Source organism: Trichechus manatus, unplaced genomic scaffold (genome assembly GCF_000243295.1).
Source record: "Trichechus manatus latirostris isolate Lorelei unplaced genomic scaffold, TriManLat1.0 scaffold00004, whole genome shotgun sequence".
In the NCBI taxonomy this organism is placed as follows: domain Eukaryota; kingdom Metazoa; phylum Chordata; class Mammalia; order Sirenia; family Trichechidae; genus Trichechus; species Trichechus manatus.
The window spans coordinates 21,086,690-21,101,260 of record NW_004443940.1 but is presented as its reverse complement, the minus strand read 5'-3'; the positions used below and the strand labels follow the sequence as shown (position 1 = coordinate 21,101,260).

General features: G+C 42.4%; 1 protein-coding gene across 7 annotated transcripts in view; it reads right to left on the bottom strand.

The window, feature by feature from the left end:
• Positions 1 to 14,571, bottom strand: part of TFDP1 (transcription factor Dp-1) — a 266,300-nt gene that overhangs the window by 49,372 nt on the left and 202,357 nt on the right. For 3 of the 7 annotated variants that reach the window (XR_002824496.1, XM_023733519.1, XM_004369284.2), the window contains one exon: positions 10,494 to 10,560. The exons of 3 other annotated variants lie outside the window; for them this stretch is intronic. Coding sequence is in view for 3 of the 4 variants with exons in the window: in XM_023733519.1 (XP_023589287.1) it covers positions 10,494 to 10,560 (67 nt within the window). In the remaining variant the exon portion in view is untranslated. Of the gene's footprint in view, positions 1 to 10,493; positions 10,561 to 12,106; positions 12,231 to 14,571 lie in introns of all 7 variants that reach the window. One more of the 7 variants, XM_023733479.1, reaches the window with a different exon arrangement.

Below are 14,571 nucleotides of genomic sequence, written 5' to 3'. Positions count from 1 at the left end.
AAAACAAAACTCCTCACAACTGGACCAATAAGCAACATCATGATAAATGGAGAAAAGACTGAAGTTGTCAAGGATTTCATTTTACTTGGATCCACTCAACGCCCACGGAACCCAGCAGTCAAGAAATCAAATGACATGTATGGGAGACTAACCTGAAATGTAAACTTTATTTAAATGACAACAATAAACAAACAAACCAAAAAGAGAAAAGAAAAAAATAAAAAAAGAAAGAAATCAAAGGACACACTGCATTGGGCAAATCTGCTGCAAAATATCTCTTTAAAGTGTTAAAAAGCAAAGATGTTGCTTTAAGGAGAAGGTGCGCCTGACCCAAGCCATGGCGTTTTCAATTGCCTTAGATGCATGCGGAAGCTGGACAATGAATAATGAAGACTGAAGAATTGATGCTTTTGAACTACAGTGCTGGCGAAGAATACTGAATACACCACGGACTCCCAGAAGAATGAGCAAATCTGTCTTGGAAGAAGTACAGCCAGAATGCTCCTTAGAAACAAGAAATGCGAGACTGTGTCTCATGTACTCGGACATGTTATCAGGGGAAACCAATCCCTGGAGAAGGACATCATGCTTGGTAAAGTAGAAGGTCAGTGAAAAAGAGGAAGATCCTCAACGAGATGGACTGACACAGTGACTGTAACAATGGGTTCAAGCATAACAACAACTGTGAGGATGATGCAGGACCAGTCAGTGTCTCATTCTGTTGTATACAGGGTGGCTACGAGTTGGAACTGACTCAACAGCACCTAACAACAACAACAACAGTAATTAAGATAGTAGGATAAATACTGCTGGGATAGACAAACAGAGAAATGAGGAGAGAGAGAACTCACAGCTGGTCCCACGGATAGATGGAAGCTTGATATATGACAGCTGGTACTGCAGATCATTGAGGAAAAGCACTATTTAATACTCAAGCAAGGGAACTGGTTATCCATAAGGAAAACAAAATAGATCCTACCACTCACTACACAAGATATAATAAGGTCCAGAAGGATTGAAGACATAATGTCAAAAGCCTGCTTGGTTTTGTTCAGGAAGAATCATGAGTCAAAACGTAGGCTACAAGTAGGCAATCCTATTGAATCTTCTTAAAATAATTTGAAAAAATATGTAAGTCATAGAGAAAGCAAAAAGAAGACTACAATGAATACCCGCGTGCTCTGCACCTATTGCCAAAACCACCTTGTGAACCCCTCCCCTACTACCTCTTCTGATTCCTTCCCTGCAGAATATCTGGCATAGCTGAATTAGCATTATAATTCCTATGCCTTTCCATTACATCTACTTTCGTTAAATATTTAAGAATCAACAAGAAATATATAGCAGTGTTGTGCATGGTTTTAAATTTTATGTGGTGTCATACTGTATATATGCTTCTAAAACTTGCTTTCTTTGCTGAACATTGTATTTCTGAGATTTAATCATGTGTGGCTGTAATTCAATCGTTTTCATTGCTTTATAGTATTTGACTGTATGAATATATCATAATTTATGAATACAGTCTCTTCATGGACTTTTAAGTAGCTTCTAGTATGATCCTCGATAAAAAATTAAGCCCTCGGCTGGAGCAAAGGAGAATGCAGAAAACCAAAGACACAAGAGAAAGATCAGTCCAAAGGACTAATGGACCACAGCTACCACAACGTCCACCAGACTGAGACCAGAACAAGCTGATGGTGCCTGGTTACCACCACCGACTACTCTGGCAGGGATCACAATAGAGGGTCCCAGACAGAGCAGGACTAAAATACAGAACAAAATTCAAATTCACATACACACACACACACACACACACACACGCACGCACAAAGACCAGGCTTGCTGGGCTGACAGAGACTGGAGAAACCCCGAGAGTATGGTCCCCGGGCACCATTTTAACTCAGTACTGAAATCACTCCTGAGGTGCACCCTTCAGCCAAAGATTAGGCAGGTCTACAGGGCCAACAATAACACACAACAACGAGACTAACAGGCACACGAGCCCAAAAGCAAAGACGAGAAGGAAGGAAGGGACAGGAAAACTGGACAAATGGAAACAGGGAACCTGGGGTGGAGGAGGGGAGAGTGTTGACACATCGTGGGACTGGCAACCAATGTCACAAAACAATCTGTGTATTAACTGTTTAATGATAAACTAATTTGCTCTTTAACCTTTACTTAAATCACAATTTAAAAAAAAAAATCTCAGCCCTATCTCTATGGAGATCAGCACTAGAGGCTATATTAGTGTCTGTTTGCTATCATCCTTAGATGGCAAATTCTGGATCAGATACAAAGCACTTGCTTTAATCTTCTGTGACAGATAAGTTTCAAATAGTATTACCAACATATTAGTAGAGGACCATTTAAAACTCAGCCAACCCACAAACCGAACTCACCGTCATCAAGTTCATTCTGACTCACAGCGACCCCATAGAGTTTCCAAGCCTATGTATCTCTACGGAAGCAGACTGCCATATCTTTCTCCGGCAGAGCTGCTGCTGGTGGTCTCGAACTGTGGACCTTTTGGTTAGCAGTCGATTGCTTTAACCACTGTGTCACCAGGGCTCCTTAAAACTCAGCCAAGCGTGCCTTAAATTACGCTCTACCCTCTTATCACTCACCTGCAGATACTCTGAAATTGGTTCTATCTGCTCTGTGTTGCTGCACATCTATTCTCCTGGTCCCTGATTCAAGAACTTCTAGCCACTCGGTGTCCCTGGGTGGCGCAAATGGTTAAGCGCTTAACTGCTAACCTAAAGGTTGGTGGTCTGGACACACTCAGAGGTATCTTGGAAGAAAGGCCTGGCAATCTGCTTCCCAAAGGTCACAACCTTGAAAAGTCTGCGGAGCAGTTCTATTCTGTAACCCATGGGGTCACCAGCAATAGGAATCAACTCCACGGCAACTGGTTTTTTCAGCCACTTAGTGAAAGGGCGTGTAAAAAAAGACACTAAGAAGGGGCCACTTGGGAGCTTACCAAATTTAAAACATTTGTAGATTTTTCTTGCCCCTTAAAAATTAAAACTGATTCTTGTGAAAAGCTCAAGTCTGGCAATCATATCCAAAACTAAGGGCAAATTCTTGGCTGCCGTTACCAGACATATGACCTTGGGAATGAGGGAGCGAGTGTTCAGATTCTGAAAGACACCTAAGTGGTTTACTTTTCCAGGCTTTATAAATCGAGGTCTAGTGTCCCAACTGCTGTGGCTCCCGGCTGTCCTCTGACTGAGTCCTGGGAATGGCCTCTAAGGGCAGGAAGAAACCACATCTACAAAGAACTGTCCAAAGGATGTACAGTCTACACAGTCTTCTAGATCAGAAGCTCTTGTCCTATGGATCTGCGGATACAAAGTGTTGTGAGTTGGGTGCATTTTTCCAGGGGAAATAGAGCATTTTGAGTCTCAGTGCGAAATCTGGAAGAGGACAATATGCAGCAACACAAACAGGTGTGATGCAGGTGGTCAGGGGCTAACTATTGCACCGATTTTTTTTTAATTGTACTTTAGATGAAGGTTTATAGAACAAACTAGCTTCTCATTAAACAATTAATACACATATTGTTTTGTGACATTGGTTACCAACCCCAGGACATGTCAACACTCTCCCTTCTCGACCCTGGGTTCCCAATCACCAGCTTTCCTGTCCTCTCTTGTCTTCTATTCCTCGCCGCTGGGCTGGTGTGCCCCTTGAGTCCTGTTTTGTTTTCTGGGCCTGTCTAATCTTCGGCTGAAGGGTGGACCTCGGGAGTGACCTCATTACTGAGTGGTACTGTGATTCTGAACAGACTTAGGAGCAGGATTCCAACAGGGGTAACCAGCACACCAACAAGAACACAGCAGGCTCCCAGTTTCAGAGGGAGTGAAGTATTAGCCAGGAATTCTATCAAGAGCAAAAGAGGGACAGGAACTCAATTCCTAGTCTGGGGCTTAGGATCAGAAGCCAAACAAAAAGCCAGTTACCAAGACTAAGGTCAGCAGAGTTAACCTGATGCTGCTTTACTCAAGTATTCCTTGAATTCCCCTGACTGAACAGAGAACGCGTCTAACCTGAGAGCCTAAGGGAGCTGGTTAACTGGCCTCCAGTACAGCGGCTGAAAAGTCCTGGGTGGTGCATATCACTTGCTCTCAACTAGTAACCAGAAGATTGGTGGTTCAAGCCCACAGAAAAAAGGCCTGACGATCTGCTTCCTTAAAGAATACAGCCAAGAAAACTCTATGGAACTCAGTTCTACTCTGTAACACATGGGGTCGCCAAGAGTCAGAATCAACTTGAAGGCAATGGGTTGTTATTATGGGTTACAGGGGTTGAAGGGATGGAGGAGTAGAAGGGAAGGTAGTTCCTTCTTCTCAATGCCTACAGTCACCAACCTGAACCAGGCCTGACCACTCTGTCCCTAGAGACTACCAGTCTTCATAACTATTCCAATTCTTACTCTACCCTGTCTCCAGAGAAACATGCCTTACCTCAGAGCAATGCTGACCACTTCCCAGTATTAGAACACGCTGGGTTAGAGGAGGGCCTGTGCCTCATTCTCTTGTGTGCCCCTAGCATCTGGCAAAGTGCTCCACAGTAAGTACTACGAATAGAACTACATGTCAATGGTGATGACTGACACGAAGCTCATGGGGCTCTTCAAGTCTAATGAAAAACTAATAACCCAAAGTGACAGCTCAAATTAGCTAGAACACTGTCTAAAATTAGCCTTAAAATTCCTGAACTAGATAGCAAAAGGAAACTCCTAATGCAAACAGCCCCGTGTGACAGATAGACAGCAAAGGGAGAGTGTTTACACTGATAAGGTGAGCTGCGATGCTGAGTCAAGTTAGCCTAGTCATTTCACGTTCAGTGTCCTTCGGCTTCCCTACAGAAGGCAACACAGCCAGTCATGTTGTACATAAGGAAAAGGGGCGATGTGAGGCATGGAGAGTGTAAAACCACAACAACCGGTACCAGTGAGTTGACCCCAACTCATGGAGATCCCACGTGTGTTGGAGCGGAACTGTGCTCTGTTGGCTGATTTTTCGGAAGTAGATTGCTAGGTCTTTCTTCCAAGGTGCCTCTGGGTGGACTCAAACCTTTTGGTTAGCAGTTGAGCACATTAATTTTTTATACCACCTAGGGACTCTCTGGATAGTATACATGTATAAAAGGAATCTAGGAGCTAGGGTGGAGGAGTAAGGACTATAGCGGGGATCCCTAGGCTCTGGCTCTCTAACATGCTAAAAAGCTATATAGGGGAGGCTCTAATTTCTATATTAGAAAGTATGTCCACAACTCACACCGTGGCCACGTGGCTCTTCTGGTTAACACTGACTACCCGTGCCACTGTGGAGGTACATCTTGTGAACACTAGTGGCTACATCAACACGATCACGTTCAAACAATAATGTCCTACATGAACACTTTACACACTGAACGACTTTAAACTGAAATGGAAAAGGAACGCAAAAAATGTCCAGATAAACTATAAAGCCCGACACCACAGAGGCCATCAGGTGTACTACCAAATAAAAAGTAACAGTAGAGAACATATGCAAGAATTCAGGAGAAAATAATTAGAATGCAGTCTGGAAGCAATACCTGTGCAGAAGAGATTACAAAGTAAATTTGAGGTTTTAATCCAAGGAAATAAATTTCATCTGCATCATCGAATATAAAGTTCAAAATTACGTTACTTTGCATATAGCACCTTTGAATTTACAAGAGTTTTTATACACATTACATCATTTACCACCCTATGAGGCAAGTAAAGAGGTTCTGAGGAAACTAGGGCTCAGATGTTACATGAGGTCACAAAGCTAATAAGCTAGAGCTGGGACTCCACCCAGGGTTTCTGACTCCAGGCCCAACACTTAACTGTAATTTAGATAAAAAAGGTAATTATGATAGAAAAGGAAATCAGAGTAACAATTAACATGGAGAAATTCAAACTCAAGGAAAGAACTGATATTATCTCAGGAATATACAGATTATCCAGCCAAACAGATGAAATAATTCTGCAACTGAAACTCAAATTTGTTTTGGAGATAATGATGATGATGTTCAACTATTCATCTTTTCAGTTAAAAGCACAATTCAGATCTATATTTGACTTGCTGAAAAACTATACCTCTTGGAAGCCAGAAGCAGAAAGGAAAAGAAAGGAACTGCTATTCTGGACCAGTACATGTATATGTAATCACGTCACTCCCTTATTTAAAATCCCTCCATGGAACCCATTTGCCTTCAGGATCAAGTCTACATTCCCAGGTTTTGCCTAAGAGGCATCCCCTTCTGGCCCAGGCACAGCAAATACCCACACGCCATTTCTATTTGCTTCTATCTCCTCCAACTTCCACACAAATGGCAGACAGTGAAAACAGGTCTCGGCACAGTCCCACCACTAGGCAGGGCCCCCAAATCCTCCTCAGCAGTACTCAAGGCAGACACTTCAAACAGACACCAGAGGCAGCAGAGATGAAATACATATACCATCGAGGCACACCTACCTCATTAGCTTCACTTCTTACCACCAACCCCCATCCTCTGCCCCGACCATACTGACTACTTTTGAGTTCCCTACTGGTGAGTTCTCTGGTGGTGGGTGCAGTGGTTAAGAGCCACGGCTGCTAACCAAAAGGTCGGCAGTTCGAATCCACCAGGGGCTCCCTGGAAATCCTATGGGGCAATTCTACTCTGCCCTACGGGGTCACTATGAGTCGGAATTGACTCGAGGGCAACAAGCTTGGTTTGGTTTTGGTTTTATATAGACTGTGGAACCCTCGAGGTGCAGTGGTTAAGAGCTCATATGCTTACGAGAAGGTATGCAGTTTGAATCCACCAGCTCCTCCTTGGAAACCATACGGGGCAGTTCTACCCTGTCCTAGAGGGTTGCTATGAGTCGGAATAGACGCGACAGCAATGGGTATGAGACTATGTTCTATCTGCTGTCACAGCACACAGTGTTTTCCCTGCCAAAACACCTAATATTCACCTACCTAATTTCCCCTCAGCTTCAAGAGCTCAGGGGGCCTCTCCTCTAGGAAATCCCCCTGACCAGGATCTCCCACCCTCTTGTACAGATTGGGACCATCTCTGGGTTCTGCCACAGCATCCTATGCTGGCATTATCATAGCACCTATCATGCTTTACGGTAATCACCTGGTCACTTTTCTGCTTTCTCCCTGGGTCTGGAGCTCCTTCAAGCTGGAACCCTCTCTTTGAGGTCCAAGTCCCCACTGCCTAGAACAGCACCTGTCAGAGTAAGTACTGAATGTATGTTCGACCAATGAACAAGCAAGATTATTTGCTTCTTTAAAAAATTCTCTGGAAGGAACACAAGAAACTGAATAGTAGAGGTCAACTGTTTTGACAGAGGAAGAGGGCTAGGGAACAGGAGTCAAGAGCAGATCTCACCACATACCTTTTTAAACTTTCAAATTTTAAAGCAATGTGAACGTATCACCTATTCGGAAGTCAAATTTTAAAAAATAACTGCTTGTGAGGTGGAAGTGACAGGAACCTTAGGAGAGAGAAAGCAACAATGTTCATGACCGCCAAGGAATGGCGTGCTGGCTGTGGTCACAGTCCGCAGGAAGCAGACTGCGAGAAAAGCCAGGTGTGCTCAGGAAGGCCAGGACGTGACTTAGAAGAGGGGCAACTCAAGAATCTAATTCTGACCATGTTAAGGCTTACAAATTAACCTGCTAGGACCACCTGCTCCCGTAACGGTTACAGCCCAGAAAACTCTATGGGACAGTTCTACTCTGTCATGTGGGGTCACTGTGAGTCAAAAATGGACTTGACAGCACCACCACCACCAATAGGATGGAAGGGGGAACGGGCCTTGAATGTGGGGTACTATGTCAAGATGCAGGGAACTGTCCAGTGTTCAAACATCGCAACCAATGGCAATAAGACACAGGATGTGACTGGGGAAACACACCAAGGATAAGAAAAAGGGGGCTATCTTCCTGTAAACACACTTAAGGAAAACAGTGAAGAAAGTGCCAGATCATCCAAAAGAGACTAAGTATCTTAAACTAATAGTAAGGAATTCTGTCATTTCCCCCCCAAAAAGAGTATAACCATACAATTCAATGAATTAACACCAGAATATTTTAAAGTCAAGAAGCTATTATTTTCTAATCCTTCCAATTCAACTCTTCAGCTCATAAGCAAATGCTGTCTAAATCAAATTTAAGTACAGATTGTGTCAGCAAGAATGGAAAAGAAGGTAACAACCAACATGTGAAGTAAGCTTATTTGGGGGCATCCAAACAACAGAGGAATTCAAAAGCAACACCATCTGAAAGACTTCATCATTTCCAAGGAAGAAAGTTTGTAGATTTTTTAAAGTTGTTATTTCTGCTTCATCGTATCAGCAGAAAATGTCTTGCCCAAAATTTCTGAAAATTTTCACCGTTCAGTTAGTTACACTGAAACAATCTTTCACTCAAGCAATCTGTGAATGCAGGGGGGAAAGTCTGTAAATACTTATAACCCCTAAGTGGGCTCTATAAATTTTATTTGCATCCTTGGAAAACGAGAAGAGGAAGGCTGAGCATCTGCAGAAAAAACCCGGCATTCCCAGCCTCCACATGGGAATCTGAGCTTCTCCAACACGCGGTTAACACTCGCTCCATGCCTATGGTGTACTTCAAGTAGATACACAAGATGAGTAAGGGGGTCCCTGAGGGCTGGAGCTCACAGTCTAGAAGGGAAACCACGATCAGTGTGACAGGTGCTGTGAGAGAGGCAAGAGTGAGAGATTGTGCGAGCACACAGGAGAGAAGGTTCCATCCTGCTGCTCGGAAGGGCACACCATCGTGCAGCTGAGCCCTGTACATGGGCACCCAGCCGAGGGGCGAGGGAGGCTGCGGTCCCACCTGCATGCCACTTGCTGTGTGTGCAAGGCTTCCCAGAGCAGGAGAACATTTATCTACATGCTGAAGGTGAAGTTCCCTACGCAACAAAGAAGGGGAGAGGAGGCAGTGAACCTAGCAGCTTCCAGGCACGAAACAGCGGGGCTTACTCAAGTACTGGAAGTCAAGTTGCTCTCAGTTCCCCTGCCCTGTCAGATGGGGGCAGAGACCCAAGCAGGAAAGAGGCAAAGAGGAGCAACTCCACAGGAGAATGTGAATACCATGTGGATTTGGACCTGATTCTACAGACAATGGGATGGTGGCGGTAGGAGCGCGGTGTGGAGGTCCTTCGGAGATGGACAGCAGACAGTGAGGTTTCCATTTTAGCACCCTGCCAGAAATGAATGGATGGGAGGGCGTTGAGACACAGAGAGGAAGGCCAAACAATGGACCTAGTCACCAGTTCCAAACATTTCCAAAGTTATCACACACATCACTTATTATGGCCTTCATCATTAGACTGAAAAAAGTTAATTTCACATATGAGAATAATTAGAAAAATCAAAAATAAATAATCTTTCAACAGAACCTAAAATAACAGTGCCATTTCGGTTAACTTTAAAGCAGCTCCTAGTTTGGCTGGCACAAATATCAGTACACATTATCGCTCAGACCATACTCATAGTGACCGCAGCTAATTCTTCACAAGCAAAATTGTTATTAAGAAGACAAAACAGGCTTTTCCTAAAGCTTTTCTTTTAAAAATATTAGAACAAACCGCGCTAAAATTACCTTCCATAAACTGTTAAAACCCCACAATCAATGTAGCCTTATAATTAATCTGGTACTTAACAGCAACGTTTTAAATATGCATATCCTTTGACCCAGCAAGTCTGCACCTAAGAATTTATTCTAAGGAAATAACCAGACATGTGCTCAAATACATATGCTCAAGATGTTCATCACTATGTCACTTTTGTGAGAACTGAAAACTATGAAATACTATAGTTGGAATAAATTATACTATATCAACCAGTAGAACACAAAGCAATCATTAAAAAAGATGTGGCTTTAATCTCTCCATCTCTACTCCCTCTGCCTGTCCCCAGGGTGCAAAAGCCATGACTTTGAGATAACCCAAAAAATATAAATTACTCAAGAGCTATTAAAAAAAAAAAAAGACATGGCTTTACTATTTATTGGCATGGAAAGATGTTCAGTTCATATGTGAGATGTGTAACATGATGCTATTTTCAATTTTTTTTTTTCTAATAGCATTGTGGATGTCTATACAGGAAAAAAAAATCTGGAGGGACCCACACCAAATTTGTTAAGTGTTCAGTATCTTTGGGTAGAAGGAATACAAGTAATCTTTGTTTCTTTTATACTTTTCCAATGTTCTGAATTTTTGCAAATAGTTTGTTTATATTACTTATAAATCAAATAAAGTCACTGTGTGCATGCAATATGTCTATATATGTGTGTGTGTGTCTAATTTTAGAATTAAAATGCTATGAAATCAAAAGTTAGACTCTTAGGACAGGAAAATTTCTAAAATTGGAAGCTTTACTAGTCAATAGGAAGCATTAACATTAAAGGAATTCATAAATATATAAACTTAATAAATTTCAAAATAGGCTTCCTTACCTTTTCCAGGACTAAGATTCTGGTCTATAAAGACCTTTAGTTCTCCATTGGCTTCAATTAGACTGGCCTGCAAAAAATAAACACTGGTTTATAGATATAATATCTAAAAGAGCTACAAGCTAAAGGTTGTTTATAAACCATCCTGATCAAAAGGTTGGGGTAAAACAAGTTCTTCAAAAAGGAAAAAAGGTCACCATCACGCAACTCCTTTAAAATGTATTTCTCTTTCAAAAAGCAACTTCTGAGACCCCCAGATTTTAAGTATGAAGCCAATGATCAATCAACACGTGCCTCTAAGAGCCCAGCACAGCATCAGCAAGATGGTCGTGGGAAGCAGGAGAATCTGTCACTACACTAAGTTGGTAATTTATTTGGCTGACTATAATCAGTATATGAAAGATTATTTGAAGATTTTATCCTTTAAAATTTAGCCCTTGAGATAAATAATGAAATAGTACTTTTTATTTATTAAATCAGCAAATATATTTTTAAATGGTAGCATCTCAGGCTGGCAAAAGTCAGGGGCAACAGCACTTAAGGCTGGTGGAAGTAAAAATGCATTCCATCATTTTGGAAAGCAAACTATTAGCACAAGTTTGAGACTATGTCAATGACCCGCAACTTGGTCCACAGCGTTTGACTCAGTTATTTCTCACCTACGTGTCCCTTTTTAAGGAATAAAACAGGTGCAGACATACTTTTTTGTAGAAAGAGCAGCACAGGCATAGAGCCAGGCAACACTGGGCTGTCTGTCTACCTCTGCCCTTAGTGACGACAGGACAGTGGGTATGTGCCTGACATCTCTGAGTATGTTTCCCCATCTCATAAAATAGGGATAATGATACTACTTACAGGGCCATTCTACGGATAAAACAGGATCAACTATAAAACACCTAGTAGAGTGCCAGGACAACAGGCACTCAGTAAATGATGCGTGTACACATACACAGGCACCATACAACGGGGCCCACACACATTCACTGTGGTTATCTGTAGTAGCCAAAAAATACAGAAAACGTCAATGTCTACTGGGAAATGGCTGTAACCGATAGAATACCATACAATAATAAAAATTGAGAAAATGTTAATGACAAAGGAAAATGCTCACAATACAATGTTAAATAAAAGTTACATATATACAATGTTCAATGTACAAGGTACACACCAAACCATTACTGTTGAGTCGACTGTGACTCACAGCGACCCTATAGGACAGAGAAGTGTCCCATAGGGTTTCCAAGGCTGTAATCTCTATGGAGGAAACCCTGGTAGCATAGTGGTTAAGTGCTATGGCTGCTAACCAAAAGGACGGCAGTTGGAATCCACCAGGTGCTCCTTGGAATCTCTATGGGGCAGTTCTACCCTGTCCTATATGGTTGCTATGAGTCAGAATCGACTCAACAGCAACAGATTTGGTTTTGTAATCTCTATGGAAGCAGACTGCCATGTCTTCCTCCCTCAGAGTGGCTGGTGGTTTGAACCACTGACCTTTTGGTTAGCAGTCGAGCATTTAGTCACTGCACCACCAGGGCGCCTCACAAGGTACATACACAGTATTAAATGAAAAATATATATACACAGACAAACAGAAAAATGAGCTTGAAAGGAATTACCGAAAATGTTACAAATAACTTGTCCCTGGGTTTTGAGATTACTGGTGATTTTTTTATTCTTTTTTTATTTTTCTGTATTTTCTCTAAGAAGAATTCAGACTTCAATAAATGAGTCTTGGATGTTCTGGAAAGAATGCATTGTTAATATTTAGTTTTGTGTAATAACTGTTTTCCCCTGTCTTAGCAGGACCAATTTTTTTGTCTCTCTCTCCTTCAACATCATCTGAGTGTGAGAAAGAAGCATCTATATTTCATAGCTTAACCACCAAACCCCTCTAACAGCTGATCAGGGCACCAAACATTAAACATATGTACATATACATCTACAAACACACACACACTCCCCTACTTATAAATGATGAGACTGGAAAATTCATCTTAACCCAACAATGCCTCACTCTTTATCACACCTAGATGTTCGACAATCCTAGGGGCCAGGGGCAAGCAAAACACTACAGAACAAAGGTGCTTGGTCTGGCATGAGCGCTTCAGGAACATCTCCAGGAGGCGAAGTGAACACTGTCACTTTCTACATGTTCACAAGAGCAAAGCTTTGAGAGTTAAAACAAAAGAATAACAAGTCACACTACTGATTTCTGGGTTTTCTTATTGAGAATGTGTAAGCTAAAAGTCAAACAGGAAGAAGTGATCTTTGCCAAATTTCAAAAACAGTCCTATTTATCACGAAAAGTCTGTTTTTCAAAAACTTATTCTCTCTTGTTAGTCTTAGCAAAATGTAAGTTCCCAGGAGGCACTAATCTAAGGACAGAGCCCACGCCTGGGATGTAGCCTCAGATGCACAGCCTCTGGGGGCTAAGCCCAAGTGTACACACAGATGCAACGGTTCACTTAAAGAATCATGTAGGGGTTGGGCTAGAAAGAGCACTTGTGAGTGATCTAATACATTCAAGAGTGCAGTACCCAAACAATCCCTGTTCTGAAACTCCCTTTGTTGCAGGCACTTCCCTCCATAAGCCCTTCTGAGAAGATTTTATAAGTGGACAGCAAGATAAGCTTTCAAATAACTATCTGGGGGACATGTGATTGGGCAGGTGCTAACAAGGAAACATGCATGGTATAATCTTTTGGTGCTCAGCCCAGACCCCCTGCCAGGATGTCTGGGCTAAGTGGGATGGGTCAGAAACCCAGGCATGCATAAGAGGGAGCTCAAGCAGGATACATGGTTTCTAAATGTGGGTTTTCAGAATCCAAGTCCAGGTACCCAGATGAGGGCCTCCCATCACACTGGCCTCTGTAATGTTATGATAGAACGGCTCTGCAATATCCAGAAACTAGAAGACACCTATGATTCATGTTAAGGGTAATTATGCAGTGGCCGTGAACCTAGGCCTAGAAGATTCCTCCCAATATCACTCCAACACAGCACCTAGTGCATAGAACACTCAGTCAGCACGTGCTTTGATGGCAAAGGGACGGGTGGTGGGGACCTAGGGAGCTAGTCATGTACACTTGTGCATGGACGGGATCTCTGTCTGGATCAGGTAGCGCATTCCAGGTATAATGCGAACTCTGCTATTACTGGTCACACAGGCACAGAGCCAGGTGGTTAAGAATGGGAGCTGGTCCCGGTCAAGTTTGAGTCCCAGCTTTAGCAATTACAGTCAACCCTTTGTACTCATGCAGATTGGTTCCAGGACCCCTCGCGCATACAAAAATCCATGATGCTCAAGTCTTATGTAAAATGGCACAGTATTTGCATATAGCCTAGGTACAACCTCCCATATACTTTAAATTATCTCTAGAGTACTTCTAATACTTAATACAATGTAAATGCTATATAATTAGTAGTTGTTACACTGTATTGCTTAGGGAATAATGACAAGGAAAAAAAGCCTTTTTTCCCCCAAATATTTTTGATCCACAGTTGATCGAATCTGCAGATGTGGAACCCACAGATAATGAGGGCCAACTGTACTAGCTGTGAGACCATAACCTGTCTAAGCCTCCTTCTTAAATTGTAAACAGGGATTATAATAGCACCTACCTCATCAGGTCCTTATGAGAATAACATGAAACAATACATGTGAGGACTAGCATACAGTAAAGAATCAATAAATACTGGCTATTTAATTTTAACATTAGAGTCGCTGTCATGGAGATCTAGTGGTGCAGGGGCTAAGAGCTCAGCTGCTAACCAAAAGGTTGGCAGTTCAAATCCACCAGCCGCTCCTTGGAAACCCTATGGGGCAGTTCTACTCTGTCCTATAGGGTCGCTATGAGTTGGAATCGACTCGACTGCAATGGGTTTGGTTTTTGGTTGCTGCTGTCATCATTTAATCAAATAAATATTTACAAACTCACCATCACCACAGGAAAGACAGTTCATGTGGGTTAGTATCTATCAGGTCCACCACGTTCACATCTGCTCAAGGTCAACTCCATACAGGGGCCACAATGAAAACCCTACAGACAACTGATTGTTCCTAGTTACTCCCTATCACAGG